General features: G+C 40.0%; 1 protein-coding gene across 3 annotated transcripts in view; it reads right to left on the reverse strand.

Moving 5' to 3' along the window:
• Window positions 1-18290, reverse strand: part of SNX25 (sorting nexin 25) — a 100138-nt gene that overhangs the window by 28304 nt on the left and 53544 nt on the right. The window contains exons 6-8 of one of the 3 annotated variants that reach the window (XM_033104604.1): window positions 17226-17296; window positions 5292-5473; window positions 54-188 (exon numbers count right to left, since the gene is read on the reverse strand). In XM_033104604.1, the coding sequence (XP_032960495.1) occupies window positions 54-188; window positions 5292-5473; window positions 17226-17296 (388 nt within the window). The remainder of the gene's footprint in view (window positions 1-53; window positions 189-5291; window positions 5474-17225; window positions 17297-18290) is intronic. The other 2 variants (XM_033104605.1, XM_033104606.1) reach the window with 2 other exon arrangements.

Below are 18290 nucleotides of genomic sequence, written 5' to 3' on the forward strand. Positions count from 1 at the left end.
TGCAAGTTGTCATCAGCTAATGGTTAATATTCCTTTGAGCCTAAATATACTACTACCTTGTTAGCATTCTTTAAATACTCCACAGACTCCCAAAAACTAATCAGAGTCCTCTTGTCCATCCTTTCCATGTACATTCGAAAGTGCTCTCGGTAGAAACTATTGGCCAAGATATCTTCAAATTGAAGAATCTATTAAGGGAATTTAAAAAGAGTTTTTTAAAAATAAAATTTTAAATATCAGTTTGCTTTAACTTCCAATGGATTAATATCTGCATTCGGGGCAGGGGGGATGTCTCATTTTTTAAGGTCACAGTCAATGTAATACAGAACTTCTCTCATGCTCCTAAATTTTAAATGGAAAAAATGTACTGAATATTCAAAATGCACATACCAGTATTCAACAAATACCAATTTTCTATTAATCATTCACTCATTTATTTGTCATAATCTCTGTATCAGGCACATTTCTAGGAAATGAAACAGACAAAAATCCCTACCCCATGGGATGTCTGCTAAAACCAATAGGTGCCAGTAATAGAATAACTGAAGAGAAATGTATTAAAGACCAGGAATCTGAAGTGTAATAATTTGGCATTTTGTTTTCTATCCTATTTTCATGTAGCTGAGGAAATCTACGACTGATTTCATATCTTGACCTTTTGTTTAGAGTATCACATTCATTAAAAAAATATTTCGTAAGCATCATTTTAATTGAGCCATAAAATTCCATTGTATGGATATACCTACATTACCCCTTTATTATTCTAAATGCTTACAGAAGAGAAACCACAATATGAAGACACAGTGGGAACAATCTTGAACATGGACTTCCGTAAAGTGAGAAAGCAGATGACCTGCATAATAATAATTCATAACTCAATTAATTAGGAGAAATGCCTCAAATTAATTTAGAAAGAATTTAAGTCCCATGTCCTTGGTTCTTAATTAAAGAAAAAAACTGACATCTAAGTAAAACTCAAATGTTATTTTAAAAAACTTGTATTTTAAGATTCCTAATATTGTGGCAGTTGGAAATTCAGAAATGTTGTCAGTAAGAATTTTCTAAGACCAATGGTTCATTCATATGGTCAACCATATGGTCAACACACATTCAACTCTTCTGCCCCTGACAGAAAGCCCTCAACCTGTTCTGTGGGCAGAAAGGGGCAGGCATGTTTCTCTAACTTCTGGTAACTAATTAAAGAAGAAGGCCATCTGTCGCTATAGACCATTAATAATTAGTTTCCATAAATATCTCAGACCATTAGTAGTTAGTTAGTTTACTAACTTTGGGAGATTGTAGCCTTTATCTTTACTTTATGGAAACCATACCGGTGAAGCATTTTGAAATACAAATCCTAACTGTACACGTTCCGAAGAGGTTTGATGGAACTCATACCAACTCTGGTTAGAAATGACAGATCATTCAGAAAGCTACTGATTTGTAATATAGGGAGGAGCAGAGCCGGAAGGACAGGACATTCAACAAATTCTAAGAAAAGTCTTCCCAATATAATTTTATTCAGATCAAATGAATTCCAAGTTAGATACAGATTCACGTATTTGCAAAATTAAGTTCAAAACATCTTCTAAAATATTAGCTATTGTTAGACTCGTTTATTGTGCCTTATAAATACTCTATGTTCAGCCCCAAAAGTGCAAATATATACAAATAAATGATAGTTAATATATCTCAAGTATAATGAAACATCTGTTATATCTCGTATCTTGGCTGGTGAATTAACCAAATTCCCTACTCCATTTGTTTTTTTCTTCTCTTGAAGCTGGCATGAGCATTTCACCGTGTAATACCTACACTATTTGGAAACAGATACACCTAGGTTTGATCCTGGTTCTACTACATTCTAGACCTGCGAGCTCTATGTTACTCCATCACTCTGAGCATTGGTGTCTTCACCTGTAGGATGGGGATAGTACCACCTACTTTACAGGTTGCTTTGAGACTTCTAACAGCTGTTGTGAATCACAACAAACAACACAAACTAATCAGCAAAAGCATGAACCAGGATTTTAGCTAAGAAGGTAAAACAATGACAGGCGCCAAAAATCAGGGTAGTTTAAAGAGTTCACTTTCTAGATGAATAAACATGGACAAAAGTATTAGATTAGTAGGTCTTGAGTGGGGTTGAGAGATTACAAAGGGCACAAAAAAACTTTTATGGGTGATGGATAGATTTACTACCTTGATGGTGATGACGGTTTCATGAGTATGTACATATGTCAAAACTTATTTGTATACACTCTAAATACATGCAGTGAATTGTATGTCTTTATACCTTCATAAAGCTGTTTTTTAAAAAATAACTATTTCATCAAGCCTTAACAACAGAATTGCAGATAAATGACGTACACGATGTTTATACTGAGGAGCCCCTGACAAGAGAACATATTTTGGAGTAATTTTTCTATTTATAAATTGCTGGATTTGATTTGCTAATATTTTGTTAAGGATTTTTCTGCTTAGGGTCATGATGGATACTGCTCAGTAGTTTTCTTTTCTTGTAATGTTTTTCTCTGGTTTGGTATCAGAGTTACCCTAGCATCCTATGAAGAGTTCCCTTTTCCTCCAGTATTGAAAGAGTGTAGTTAAGATAGGTATTATCTTTGCCTTAAAACGTTTAATAGAATTCACTAGTGAAATGATGTGAGACTGAAGTTTTCTTTTTGGGAAGGTCTTAAATTATGAATTCATTTTCTTTAATACATCAAGGATAATTAGATTATCTATTTCTTTTTGAGTCAGTTTTGGTAATTTGTATTTTCAAAGGAATTCCTCTCTTTCATTTAAATTGTAAAATTTATTGGCTTAAAGTTGTTCATAATATTCCTTTGTTATCCTTTTAAAGCGTGTAGAATCTATAAGGATGTCTCTCTCTCCTTCCTAATATTAGTAATTTGTGTCTTCTCTCTTTTTCTCTTGGTCAGTCTAACTAGAGTATATAAATATGATTGATCTTCTCAAAGAACTGTTACTTTTTGGTTTCATGATTTTTTTGTTCTCTATTTCACTGATTTCTGTTGTTATATTACTACCTTCTTTCTAGTTGTTTCAGTTTTAATTTGTAGTATCTTAAAGTAAAGATCACTGATTTTAGACTTTATTTTTCTTCTGGTTAAATTCCTTGTTCGGAAGTCTATTTTGTCTGATGTTAACTTTAGATTTCCTACGTTTAGTGTTCACATAGCATGCCTTTTCCCCTTCTTTTACTTTCAACTTATCTGTGCCTTTATATTTAGTTTCTTACAGACAACATATAATTAAGCCTTGCCTTTTATTTATTCACTCTTAACTGGAGGATTCATCGAATTTTGAAGGCTACATTCTGAAATAAAGTTAGTGGCGATTCATCTAGATCACATATGATTAGGCTATAACAAAACTGCTCTACCTGTTTATAAAAATATCAGAATGGCCCCAAACTAACCAAGGTCTTACCTTTAGAACAGCAAACAACATAAATATTAGAATTCTATAATACTCTCTGAGCCTTCCACTCCAAAGACTAGAGGAAATGATTTTACTCTGAGGATAAACTGTTGCAACAGAAATGGGTTTCTCCTTTCATAAATATCTGGAGGAACAAGTCAAAATGGAGCTAGAAGCAGATTAAGTCTAAACACAGTAGGTACTTCCAGATAACCTGCACTGAAATCACATTCGAATCTTCTAAAATGAACTTCCCTCATCGTTCTCAGGGTTTGCCTCCACCGTGACATCTAAGTCACATCACCTTTTGACTGGGTGGCAGCCATCAGGTGCTTCTCTTAGCTGGGTATCCCCCAGCTCTACTGGGTCCCTTACCTTTTCATTTTATAATTACACGGGACTCTTTAAGAGCAGGGACTCTATCTTATTCATTTTGTATCCTTGTACCGTACACTGTAACTGAAAGATTGCAGACCCTCAATGAATGTCTTTTGAATGAATGAATGAATGAACAGAACACAAGAAGATGACCTCATCTATGATAAATGTGGCTAGAAATTTATTTAAGAGGCCAGCGGCTGAAGGAGGAAAAGGACAATATCCAGTCTGCCAAATCCACTCTCTCTCCAATGCTCACCAAAAGGTGAAGTTTTCACTTCGGACCACAAAGCCAAAATCACAGAAAGGTGTATTTGCTAACAGCAAAATAAACAGAACTTCAGTGGTTAGTGGACACCTCTATAAAACAAGCGCTACTCAGGGCTATATTTGTGCCACTCGCGCAAGATGCTGCAGAAGAGTTGGTCCAAGATGGAACCTAAACTTTCCTGAAGAGGCTGTGATGCAGACTGGGCCAGAAGCCAGGTCAAAGTTCATCATTGGAAGAGAGAGGAAGGAGAAAGTCACAGATGAGCATCTGAACTCAAACCAAGAGCTGAATGGAAAAGATCAAGAGACTAAAAATCAGAGTAAGTGAGGTTAGAGGCGGTAGCCAGAATTAAATTATACTGACGTTGGTTCTTTGTGGCTAAGTGCCACCCTACAAAAGAGGAGTTTGAAGTTTACCTTAAAGTCCTAATCTCATGTAGTCCAGCCAAGCTCCTCAGGGTGTGGCTGTTTCCATCAGTCCTAGCATGTTTTCAGTCTGGGAAGACAAGCTTGGTCCTTGACAATAAGGGCAGGTACGAGGTAGAGCCAGGACACTGTCCTAAGCTCCAAGGATTAAGGACTCGGTATTAGAAGGCACAAACGTTTGTTGTACAAAAACAGTTACTGGTATGTTATGGTTTAATAAGAAAGCACTCAGATTCGTCAATCAACTAGATCTGGGTTTTTATCTACTTCTGCCTCTTCCTATCTGTGTGGCCTGAGGTAATTTACTTAAACCAACTCTGTTTCTTCACCTATAAAATAGGGACATTGAGTATATATTTAGTAAACATGTGGGAGAGCTAAGATACAATAGCTTGTAAGATAACTTCTACTTCGTAGACGGTTATTTCTATCCCAGTGATAGTGAGTAATATGATTGGGCTCTTGCACATATAAATATGCTCCTGTAGGATGCTGGGAAGGCAAAAGAGGCCTGGGAAAATACACACAGGCACATGCACACACGCATACACACCCTTCATGCCTATGCATCACACCTACTACCATTCTCAGAAGTCAAGGACACCAAATACTACGGTTCTTTCACTCAGAAAAGCAAACGTATGAGTCTATGTTCTCTGTAACATATGTCTTAAGATACATACCTAAAAAATTAAAAGACTGTATATGTGATTCCATGCGTGTTCATCACAAACATGAAATGGTCAAACCAAGAAACTACAAAGTTCTACCTTCTGGCTTGGAGGCCCTTCCCCCTCATCCAAGGCCCCGTCCTCTTGCTGGTCGTAGGCAGGGCCTCCCAGGATTCTGATTCTCTTCTCGCACTGCTTCTTTGCCACCGTCAGTTGGTTAATGTACCTTTTCATGTTTCTGGCCCTCAGGAGGTCAGCTTTCATTGCAGCAGTTTCTTTACCTTGAATGGGATGGATGGACAGTATCTGGTCAGAGGACAAGGTACAAAAGAGGGAACACAACACGCTGAACCAGGTTAGTGTCGATGTCGTACATTTTGAACAACAGTGGGTACAGGGTAGGGTAGGGTAGGATAGGATAGGCTAGAATAGAATAGAATAGAATAGAATTCATGCTAAACACATATACATACTCTCAAATAGAAATACCATTAATTTCTAAACATACCACTGACAAATCTTACTCAAGTGTGAAACATTTTAAAAAACCTTTCTACACATATACTCACAAATCGATGTGCATGTGTGTGTATAGACATATGGATCTTTACACATATGTGTATGCATGCATAGTATTTACAAGCATGCATTGAGTGTTATGTGTCAGGCACTGGCTAGGCACTGGGGATTCAAGACCAATTGTTTGATCTCAGGGAACTTAAAAGTCTAGCGAGGAAGAAATCCAAAGATAGCATGAGCAATTACCAGTGTAATATGGGCGCTAAAGCAAATGTGAAGTATCACTGAACTACTTAACAGGCTATTCAAACCCAGGTTTCCCTGAGAAAATTACATTCAAACAAAATGAATAGAGTGGCGTGTGGGAGACAGAGCATAGCAAGTGTGAAAGTGAAAACCCTGAGACAGGAAAGAGAACAGAGCTTTGGAGGAACTGAAACAATGCCAGCATAGCAGATGCACCAGGCGCTAGAGTGATCCAAAATGAATCTGCAGTAGGCAAGGGCCAGAAGATGCAAAGCCTTTTAGTCCATAGAAAGAACTTTAGTCTTTAGCTCAAGAGCACTGAGAAGCTTTTTAAGGGTTTGTAAGCAAAAGCATGCCATAAAGGGATCTGTATTTTTAAAGATTACACAGGAAGCAGGATCAAAGACAGCTGGAAGGTGAAAGACAGCAAATAGAGAAGCCGGTGGGAAGGTCATTGCAGTAATGGAGACAGATGGTGGTGGCTTACACTAGGATCATGGCAATGGCAGAGGACAGGACTAGAAGGAATTGGGAATGACTTAGAAAGAGAACTAAGAGCACTGACTGGACAGGGTAGAGGACAGGTTGCCGAGGAATGTGGAAAAAAAAAGAGGTATCAAAGGTGGCTCCCAGGTTTCTGCCATGAGCAGCCATGGAGATGAAGGGGCCTGTTTCCTGTGCAATCTTTAAAAAACGGCTCACGGCCATCTTAGAAGTGAACCGTCCAGCCCCCAACAAACAGCAAAAAGTCATCCTTGACAAATCCTGACCAAACTACAGATTCGTGGGCAAGAGAGATGACTGTTGTTGAAGACACCACGTTTTAGGGTGGTTTGTTACAGAGCAAAATACAACCAGAACAAGCAAACTAAGTTTGAGGCCATTTGAGCTTTCTAAGCAGAGACAAGAGGTGTGGAGTTAAAAAGTGTATGGCACTTAGATGGCAACTTAAGTCACGGGAGTAGGTCAGATAATCCGGGAAGAAAAAAAATGCTTCATTGCAACAGCCTAACTGGTCACTATGCTTTCACCCCGCCGCCCCCTCAGGCTTTATCTCAACACAGTAGCCAAGGCAATGCTATTCAAACATCAATCAGGTCACTTGATTCCTCTGCTCGGAAACCTCCAATACGCCATTTTCCCCACAGCAAAAGCCAAAGTTTCTTAAGGGGCGGTAAGGCCCTATACACTCTGGCTTCAGAGTCACCTCTCTGACCCATCTCCATCCACTCCTGTCCACTCTAGCCACCCTGGTCTCCTTACTGTTTTTTGTTTTTCTTTTTAAAATTACAGCTTTATTGACATATAATTCACATACCATACAAGTCACCTATTTAAAAATGTACAATTTAATTTCCTGTAGTATATTTACAGTTGTGTAACCATCACCAATCACTTTTAGAACATTTTCTCACCCCCAAAAGAAACCATGTACCATTAGCAGTCACCCCCCGCCCCCAACCCTCTGGGCCCTAGGTGTTTCTACAGGGCTGCCTCTGTGGATTTGCCAATTTTGGACATGTCATGTAAGTGGAATCATACACTACGTGGTGTTTGGTGACCAGCTTCTGAACACAATGGGTAGCTCCCTGCTCAGGGTGTGAAAGCCTGATGCATTCTCTCAGCCTGGCTCTTACATCTCCCATATTACCTGTGTGCCTCAGTTCCTCCCCTCTTCCAGGTCCCTAGTTTAGGTCTCAGGGAAGCCGTCCCTGGCCACTCTCCCTGTCTGTAACTGCTATCCCTACCCTACACTACTTTTCTCCTTCTCGACTTTACTCTTCCCTGGAGCATATTGCCATGTCACAGACTACACCTATTTATCCTATTAGTATGTCCTCATAAAGGTTGGCATTTTGTTTGTTTATACATGTCTGTATCCCCAGCACCTATCACTCTGCCTGGCAACACAGCAGGAACTCATTAAATGTTTATTGAATGGGTGAATGAACTCTGTCAACTGTTATGGAGAGGTCAACAACAACACAGGGAACATTTTCTGAGTGCTGGCTACATACACATCAGGTATTATGCTCTTTCTAGAACTTTGGTTGTGAATGAGACAGGGCGATTATCCTCACACCTCCCACTCTTCAAGTGAACTCCATATGGTTTCTATCCCTGCCCACTTCCACCAAATCTGCTGTTGCCAAGATCACTAGCGACTTCCATGTTAAAACCAGCAGAGAGTGTTCAGTAGAGTCTAGAATCAGAGTTAGATTAGAATTCTGGCTCTGCCCGTTATGAGCCATGTGGTGTTAGCAAGAATTTTTTAAAATGTAATGGAAAAAACATTTACAATGGTTTCTTTCCTTAAGTTGACATTATACAATTTAAAGTAAAAGCAAAAAACTCACACAAAATTACTTTTTAAAAAGACTGCATTGAGCATTGCCTTGTGGAGAATGGACTGCTTTGCATACAAAACCTGAAGCATGGGGTTGAGGAAAGGCTTTTTTCTTGTTATGGGAAAAAAATGAGCTGGGTTTAATGCTGATGAGAAAGAACCACCTAAGAGGGACAGAGAGAGGTGATAGACGGGGAATGAAATCCGGAAGACAGGAAAAAGGCTGTGCCCTCCACTGGAGTGATATGGATAGATGTGGACACAAGCACATTTGGAGACTGACAAGTGGCCGGAAGCTGAAGCAGCTCCCCGCAAATGGATTCTGTTTCCTTGACGAAGTGAGTGAAGTGATCTGCTTAGAGTGAGGTGGGTAAAAAGAGCGAGTGGTCTGAGGCCTAAAGAAATGGGGGGAAAGTATAAAATTCACGGTGGAAAGCAGAAGGGCAAGCCCGCCTCAGAAACACTGTGAGACTGTTAGGCAACGTTTAGGGCCTAGATGACCATTAGATAAATATAAATAATGCTAAGCAGGTCAGATCACACCTTCTGGAGGTGGTCATAATATACCTGGCTTCGATTGGAACTACACTAATAAAAGAAGAGAGTCTGTGCTTTGTTTCTTGGTGCCCCTCAAAGTGAAGTCTCCGCAATGTTTCACACATCTCAGCTGGAGACCTCCAATTCCCTAAGATGATCATCACCTCTCTCATGTTCCACTTAGTCAATTTGTACAAATGCTTAAAATAGCACCCAGGCAGGCTGACCACATTAACTGAAAAAAACTTAGACAAGTACCACAAAACATTTTCTCTTTCAGAAGCAGCTTTTTCCAGTATTTACCAGACGGTCACAGGCAGACTTCAGGTCAAGAGATGGCCTTGTACAAGAGGGTCTGTCAGATGCTATGTTTTTCCATTTGTGGGCTGAGAAGGTATTTTCACTCGACTTCCATGATGGTTTCTCAACTTGTCCTATGCTAGGCTGATAGAGAAGCCCTGACCAAAGAACGTATTAACTCAACATTCATCTCAAGATGCAAAAACAGTATTTCAGAGCCTCCTCAGTGGAAAGATAAATGTAGCTTCCCCAAATTAATCTATCGCAAACCAGGATGCTTTGTGTATGTACCTATAGAAATACAAGCATGAAATAGCCACTTTTTCAGGAAAAAAATTCATTTTTAAATATATGTCCTTAAAAGTCTAAATTTTGTTCATGACATTTAAATGACCGTAAAATTTGGAAACAAAAAAATTGCTCTTACAAAAGAAACCTAGACTACAATATTAGTTTGGGCTTAAAACAAGCTAATAAAGAGACAGATATGTAGGAAGAAATGGACACATATTTATCAACAACCAAATTCTTCTCCTAAGGAAGCTTAAAAGCCTTTCTAAAGGCACAAAAACTAGAAGTAAATTACAAAGAGAAGAAAGCAAAAAAAAAAAAAAAAAAAAGACGAAACCTTCATCTAAAACCCAGCTGCAGGGCTGAGAATATTCTGGTCTTCTACTTGAATGTCGCCTGCTCACGTGAATGTCTTCTGTTTGTTCACGGGCAGTAAATGCCACTTGTCTGATCACAAAGCTTGGCGCTGATAAATGCAACAGCAGCTTGTCGCTTAGACAATTCTGTTTATTTTTGCCTCAGAAAACGAATGCCACATTCAGGGCTAAAGGACTGACATGGAACCCAGGCAGCCCATGTGTCTGTCGTGCAAAAGTCCCTGTAAATCCAGCGATGCAGATGAATACGCTCCTTTGTGACCTGAAAACCCATTCAGCCAGGATATGTTCAAGTCAAGAAAAGTATAGCCAAGCGTGTGTGCGACAACCACTGTGGCCCAGTTCAAGCCAGATTCATACGGCTGTTTCTCTGTGAAGCCTTAGGTAACATCGTGCATTGTTAAGAAACAGTTGATCATGCAACATTTAATCCAGCTGTAAAAAGAAGGCCAAGACAATAAAGAGTGGCAGGTGAAATTGGACGGCAGTGGCCCTTTAAACTGGTGTCACGATGAACACCCAAGTAAGTGATTTAATATTCTACAGCAATTAATTATAAATGGTTACTATTTTCCCCCCAAAAGTCTAGATTCTACTGAGGTAAATGGATTCATTTGGGTTCATTTGCTGAGTGACATTTGGACTAGACATTAGGTAAACCCTTTTGGCTATAAAGAGAGACCTATGAACAGGAGACCTATGAACAGTATCACTGAACTACCTGTTGCTATAAAACTTCCGCCATGACGTAGTTCTTCCTTAAGCAGGTGAAGTGGCTTACAGTAAAACACCAGGGGACAACTGTTAGGTACTATTTCTAATGAGGCAAAGGAGGGTGAAATAACTTACAGTGCAACAAACTAATGACTCCAGAAATAGCTCAAGTATAATTGGATTAAAATGGCACCCCTCTATTTTTCGGGTATTAAAAAATGCAGAATATTTTTGGGTATTAAAAAATAGCAGAATATTTTTCTTTTCTCATAGAACATTACCAAATTCCAAGGCACATGCTAACAATAGCACCTCAGCAGGTTGACTGAAAAATTCAATGGGCAACTCAGCAAGGTTTGTCAGTGTGGGCAGTGCTGTCATTTCGGGCTGGATAAACCTTTGTAGTGGGGGCCCTGCTATGGATGGTAGGGTCTCCAGCAGCAGCCCTGGCCTCTACCACTAGGTGCCAGTAGCATCCCTTCCCCCAGATGGAACAAGAAAACAGTCTCCAGACATTGTGAAATGTCCCCGGTTCCCTGGAGGGCAAAATTGTCCCCTCAAGCTCACACCATTGAGAAGTACTAATACAGAGGCACAACCTCTCTGTGGAGGTGAAGGAGACAGGCTACACACTTGTCCTCTTCCCCCGACTTCCCAACATGTGGTTCTTCTCACCAGGATGCACAGGTCTTCTCACACTGCCCCCCAGGCAATCGAGGTAAGGAATTACGGGAGTTCCTCATGAGAAAATGTCGGGCCTCCACTCCTTAACCTGTATCCACACTGACAAAATAACGAGGCTTTGAATCTTTCTTAAGCACGTAAACAGAAGTTTTAATGAACCCCCTTGAGAGAAGGGTTCAAGAAACAGGTATGTATTTACTTAGGGACTAGTCAAGTCTCAAAACGAGAAATGCTGCTTGACTTCTTGACGTGAAGCTGACCGCAATTCCCAGTAGTGAGTGATTCACCAACATGAACTTCCTCAAAATTATCTGAAGATCACCTCAAAGGCGGCCCAGGAACTAAAGAAAAGATTTACCTTACTTTTCAACGTGAGGCCTATATATTCTTTTTTTAAATAGAACAAGTGGAATTCTCTTATCAAATCAAACACCTAGAATTTCCTAGTCTAGAGTCACTCCACTTTAGGAGAAAGTGCATTTGAGTAATAACCAGAAATGATCGCAAGAGTTCATGCGGGAACCACTCACGTTATAAGAGAGAAGACTTCAGACAACGCACAAGCAGGCCTTGTACAGCCTGGTCAGTTGTGCCAACAGCACACCTATTACTGCCCTTCCTTTAAAATTATTGAGCACGTCTTTGGTTTAAGGTCCTCTGACATGTTTGCAATACACTCTGAAACTAACAATGCCATACCAATTAAATCCACACAGTAAACTACCAGGAGAACCCTTTTCCCAATTTAAAACTATGAGTTGAACAGATATGAGATATACACTTAGAAAACAGATCTGGCCCATATAATTTCTAAGTTTTGAGCATGGCGCTCATAACATCTACCTGTGTGAATGAGTAGTGAGTGAGTGAGTAGTAAGAGTCCAGGACTAAAAATCAGGAGATGTGGGTTCGAGTTCCAGATCTGTGTGTGACTAACCAGTAGTTCTAGTCACACAGGGTATATCGTGTTTAACATCTTCGGACCTGAAATTTATTTGTATAAATGCAGGTATTAGAATATATGATGACTAAAGTTTTCCTGGGGGACAAGAGATGGGAGTAGAACTGCCTATAAAATTATGAGACTATAGAGAGTGTAATAGAAGTGCCCTGAGCCCCTCAAGGTGAAGAACGGACGACGGTGAAGTAGGATGTTGGAGAAGGGACAGCAGGCGCGGAGGCAGCAGTAATCACAGCATGAGGGCTGGGCAGGGAGAAACACTGGCAAGGGCCCCCAGAGCTATGACAGGGAACCAGCCTGGGGTATTCTGTAAGTTTAGGTCATTCATAAATTAGGAACAGTTTGTATCAAATGTCTGCAATGCCAGAGAGTCACATCATATCAAATCATTAGAAAGGACCCTGAGAAGATCAGCTCCCTTCTTTCAGGCAGGAGAACCTTTAAATCCCAAATCAGACAAAAAGCCACATGTTATCTTTATAAAAATAATTCCTAATGGAAATCATTATGGTTCATATCAGCAAATAACTGCGAGTGTGTTCGTGTATACATATATACATATTCGATATACTCTGAAGTTCTACAGTTGTATTAGATATATTCAATTCCAAAACTGTTTACTTATACTCTAAAGCAGGGGTGTCCAAACTGTGGCCCGCGGGCCAACTGCGGCCCATGATCCACTGTTAATTGGCCCACAGCAAATTCCAAAAACATGTTTAGTTTACTTAAATAAACCAGGTGAGGCAATACGTACTTCACCTCGAGTGAGTGGCCCGGCTGTTTGTGTATTTTACCGCACATGGCCCTTGGTGAAAAACGTTGAAAAAAGTTTGGACACCTCTGCTCTAAAGAAAAGAAGATACACGATTTCATCAAAGCCTCCCAATCTATACTGTAAGTGTATCACTCCCAAGTGTGTACTATTTATCTACAGCAGTTTGTAGCAGACTCAAATCTACATCATGTCCTTTGTTGTTGTCAGCTGAATGAATATTACTCTCAATCACCTGAACTATTCTTGATAACATTTCAGGGTTCAGAACATCAGAAAAGAAAGCTTTAAAGGGAGCTTTAAATACGACTCCTCCTACCGATATGGCTCCTCGTATTGCTAGAGAATGTACTCTGGAGGATGTCTTAATCACCAGAAGTAGGTCTTCAGTCATCCAACAAACACGTTTTTGAGTGCCCTTATGTGGTAGGTACAGCTGTGCAATGAATAAAATTATCCCTAAACTTGAGATCACAGTCTGACGAGCAGACAGATAGACACACATGCAAAACTACAATACAATTGGATAAATGCAGTGCAAGTTGCATGTTCAGGATTCAGTAGTGGTGTGCATGTGTGGAGCAGTCAGCCCTACCCGGAACAGAGGTAACAGAGTTGAGTTAGAAGGATGGAGCGGCTCTCATTCCCGTATGGACTTGTCAGGTGGATGTGGGCAGAGGGTACCACATGTCCATAGATGAAGAAGACAGTTGTGGAACTTGAGTTCCTAAGATAACTCAAGCACTCTCTCATCTACGCAGGATCAGGGCAGGGGAGGTTGTGATCAGAGAAGAGACATTTGAGATAAAATATAAAGGATATGTAGGAGTTACCTAGGTAAAATGATATTGACAGTAGGGTAGCATTCCAGGAAAAAGAAACAGAATGTGCAAAGAATAGGAGGCAGGAGGAATCGGGATAAGTTGAGAAAATAGAAAAGTTAGTGTGGCTGGAGTACAAAGAGGAAGTGGGATTGCAGCATATGAGGCTGAAGATCAAGACGAGCCGAAGTGAGCAGGACCTTATAGGTTTCACATCAAGGAGTTTTCATTCTCACAACAATAGAAAGATAATGAAGTGTTTTAAGAATGGAGGTGACATAGTAAGATCTATTGTTTTTAAATCACTATGTCTTCAATATGAAAAATATATTAGATAGGGGCAGGAGTGGACACAAGAACACAAATGAAGAAACTATCAGTTCAAGAAAAACGCTGGTGGTGGAAAATGGTGGTGCAGAACGAGAACAGAGTTAAAACATATTTAGGAGGTCAATCTGCATGATGATAATGGACTAGATATAGGACATGATGAAGAATGAATGAATAAGGATGACTCCTAGGTTTCTGACTTACACGTATGGATGGTAACACCATTCACAGAGATAAGAAACTACAGAAGACGACCAGTTTTGTGGGGCTCTCACTTGGACATTTTCATTTGGCAGCACGGAGTGAGCTGGTTAATTCCTTAAGGTTTCGGAGGGTACACAATCTGGTAATTTCTCCCAACCTATTACATGGCATATTTTTTTCTCTAAATCCTCAAAGTATTTTCACAGTTGCATATCATTTCTTAATCATCCATGATTATGATTGAAAAAGACTGGCCAGAAACATCTTTCTATGCAGTAACAAAACTATATCTGTAGCATATATACACTACATTCATAAGTAAAGTTTCCATCTGTAGGTTGAATCCTAAATATTCTTATGATGTTCCATCTGTTCATTCTCTTTATAAACTTCTTCAGTTTCCCACTCACCAGGAGAATGTAGAAACAAGGAGAAACAGCATTGGGAACGACGGTGCTCGTAACTGCACACACAAGCTGGTAGCACCATTACACAGTCACTCGGAGATACAAGTGCTGGTTTCTCCAGGAAACCGGTGCACATAGGTGGGGCTTGTAGCACACGGTTAATGTACAGTCTAAGACTCTTCCCTGATTCTTTGCCTGATGATATTTTTCACTATCTATAAAATGTAAAGATCTTCAAAAACAGCTCAACAATTACATCTGGGGAGCCTTTTCATGCTAAAAATAAAACTTTCCTTAATGACGTTTACAGGGAGGGGAAAAAAACCCACATATATTTGTCTAGAAATAAAGATCAATTTAAGGAAGAATGAGGTATAGTGGCTTTCTAAACCAGTTTATAAAATAACCTTTATTTGCAGCCACACATCAAAACTCCAAAGGTCACAGAGAAAGAAGAACTGCTTCCTCTAATACTCAATATGTTACTGAATATTCAATTAAAAGAAGAAGTAAAAACAACGGGGAATGCTAAATTTGATCTTCCTTTTTTATAAAAAAAAGTATGTACACAAATTTTGACAACTTAATTATTTAAAATTGAAATCACCTACAGATGAAATTCAACAGTGAGACAGCAGACGGTATATGAATTAAAGGAATTCATGAGACTGGAGGTCACATGTTAATATGCTTTTCTCCAATAACAGGGAACATAGTGTCAGCTTTGCAAAGATAATTGACTTGGAGACAGCAGAAATAGCCCATTAATTGTTATTTCTATCCTGGTAACTTCCAAGTATTTCTCTTCACTCACACTGAATAGAACTCTCCACAGAGTGGATCCCTGCTTAGAAATACCAAACGGGCACTTTTTTTATCCTCGTCATCACAAATCCAGGATGCCTGAGACCAGCAGGGACTCTTATCTCTAAATAAGCCCCGCTGTACCTTCCCTGACTTTCAACATCTTTACTGAGAAACCCTTTTTGACAGTCTAGAACACTCAGTCGAAAGACTGAAAAATGGAGTCCTAGAGAAATACAAGGATTTGTCTCACTAGGTTTCATTAGGGAGCTATCAGGGGAACCGCACTTGAACTGAGGTCTCCTAACTCCTGCTCTGGTACTTTTTCCTCTACACCCCAAACTTCATCTCACCAACCTGAAGCAACGGGGCATAACAGAAATAGCAGCCAACTAGAAGTTACGAGCTCAGACTCACTCACTTAACTTCTCTAGAGAGCCATTTCCTCATCTGTGAACTCTGCAGGCTGTGCCAGCACTATCCTGTCCCATCATCTGATTCTCCCCCATATCCCATCAATGACCAAGTAGGCTCTTTTGCCTTCATAATCTTCCTCATCAATCCCTTCCTTTTCACGACCATTATCCACATCCTAGATTGCAATCCCTCATTCCTAGACACTGCATTGCCTCCTACTTTAGGAACTCGATGGATGCAGTTTGTTTTGTTCACTACTGTACCATAATCACCTGGTCAGTGTTCGGTAAACATTTCTGAATGAACGCATTTGCACAGCCTTCCTTACTGGGCTGAGATTGAGAATTAGTGTCTCTTCATAGTCTGTACCTTCATTTCCTTGTTTTTTACAGCTCCTATCTTCTGTCAGTGTTTCCGAGAGACAAGGAAAAGCCCCAAACGCAAGATTCCTTTAGCCTCCATGTGCTAATTACAAACCTGGGTACATGTTAAAGTCTCTGGGCCCCTTTACCTTGTTCTTCTAGCACCCTGCTCCCTCACAGGGACTTGGTAGGCCTGGAGACTTCTGTGGAAAGTCTAGCCTTCAAGGGAGCAGTGTTGCCTCTTAGCTATGAATCAAGATCTGCTCTCCACTCTAGACAGTAACACGTCCCTGACCCTCATGTATGAGAGGGGGGACGTGCTAACACCATGCAAAGTACAGGGGCGGTGAGAGCCGTCTTCACAGCTTAATTAGTCCTCAGAATGATGCCTGGGTAAAAATCTCTTCATTTGAAGGGCAACAGGAGAAAGAAACAAAACAAAACACAGAACACATTTTAAAAAGTTTAGAAGAGTGGAAAGAGGACAGAAGCTATTCATAATACAAACGTTTACCTAAAGGAAAAGATTAAGTAAACTATAAAACATCAACTCTCTGGAGTCATTAAAATGACCTTCAAGATCATGTTTCAAGATAGAAATATTAATATTAAAATTAAATTTTAATGAGAAAAAAATTATGAAATCATGTTTAGTTTTAAAACAGAACAGAAGCACTATCTACCCAATGATTTTAATCTTCTAAGAATTATAACTACAGATGAATGAAGTTTATAAGGGAACACAAAATACAAACAAAAGTTTTTGTTACGATATTATATTAATTTTCTCTAATGCTATTATACTATTATTTCAATAAATTGGAATATTTCCATGTAAGCCAAAGAACATTCTTACTTGCCAAAGTTCTGACAGGAGCGAGAAGAGCGGGGATAGACCTGTAGAACGTATAACTGAAGAAAACAAATCGGTTCTTACCCTTGTGCCTCTTCAGTTGGGGAAAGCTGCTAATTGTAGTTGCCTGGATTATTTCCACTACAATTTGATACCTGATTTTTAAAAAGAGAGAAAAAGAAAAGGTTGAATAGGAAGAAAATGTAATTCTCAGAGATACTTTGACACTGTATTTGTCCTAATCAAATATAACGCAGGAACTGCGAATCCTACCCACACCTCATCTAAGCCACCCAGCAGGTACTGAGCTCCTACACTGCTGGGTGCTGTGCCGCCTGCTAGTCGGCTCTGAGACCCTGATGTAACAATCATGACCTTGCACCCCACATTCCGTTCCCTACACAAGAGGCGTTACTACCTGCCCCCTCATTGAAGACAAAAACTGTGAGGCTATGCTCAACGCCTCTCTTTCACTCCGCCCATCAGGACCCCAGAGCCTACTGACTCTACCTCCTAAATCCGCACTGTCCGATGAGGTGGCCAGGAGCCACATGTGGCTACTTAATGGAAAATTTAGTTCCTCAGTTGCGTTAGTCACACTTCAAGGGCTCCGTCGCCACACGCCGCTCACAGGCCATACTGGACAATACATATGAACGTTTCCATCCCTGCAGAAAGTTCTACTGGATGGCCTTGTCCTACATACTTCTCAAAACTGTCCTCTCCCTCTCCAGTCCCACTGCCACTGTCTCAATGCTTTCCCTCATTACTGCTCACTTGGAAGACCATTCCAGACCAACACAGTGGAGCATCTGCAGTGGGACCATGGCTTCGATATTACATTAGAATTACGCACAGAGAGAGTAGACAACATCGGGTGTATGCATGTGTGACTAAGAACACCTCTGAAGCAGGAAAAATAAACGTTTACATTAAGTGCTGATACAGTCCTAGGGTTGTAGCTGTTTTGAGCATATTCAGGTGGGCTTTATGACCCCGAGTTCTTAAGGGCGACTTAGTGATTATACAGTATTGCCCTAACCAAGCTTATCCATACTCAATGTTTCTTAGCACATAATTGTATTGACTGATTAAGAATCTGTCCGTAATAAAGCTATTGAACATTAATTATTACTCTGAACACAAACT

The sequence above is a fragment of the Rhinolophus ferrumequinum genome, chromosome 4 (genome assembly GCF_004115265.2).
Source record: "Rhinolophus ferrumequinum isolate MPI-CBG mRhiFer1 chromosome 4, mRhiFer1_v1.p, whole genome shotgun sequence".
NCBI lineage: Eukaryota > Metazoa > Chordata > Mammalia > Chiroptera > Rhinolophidae > Rhinolophus > Rhinolophus ferrumequinum.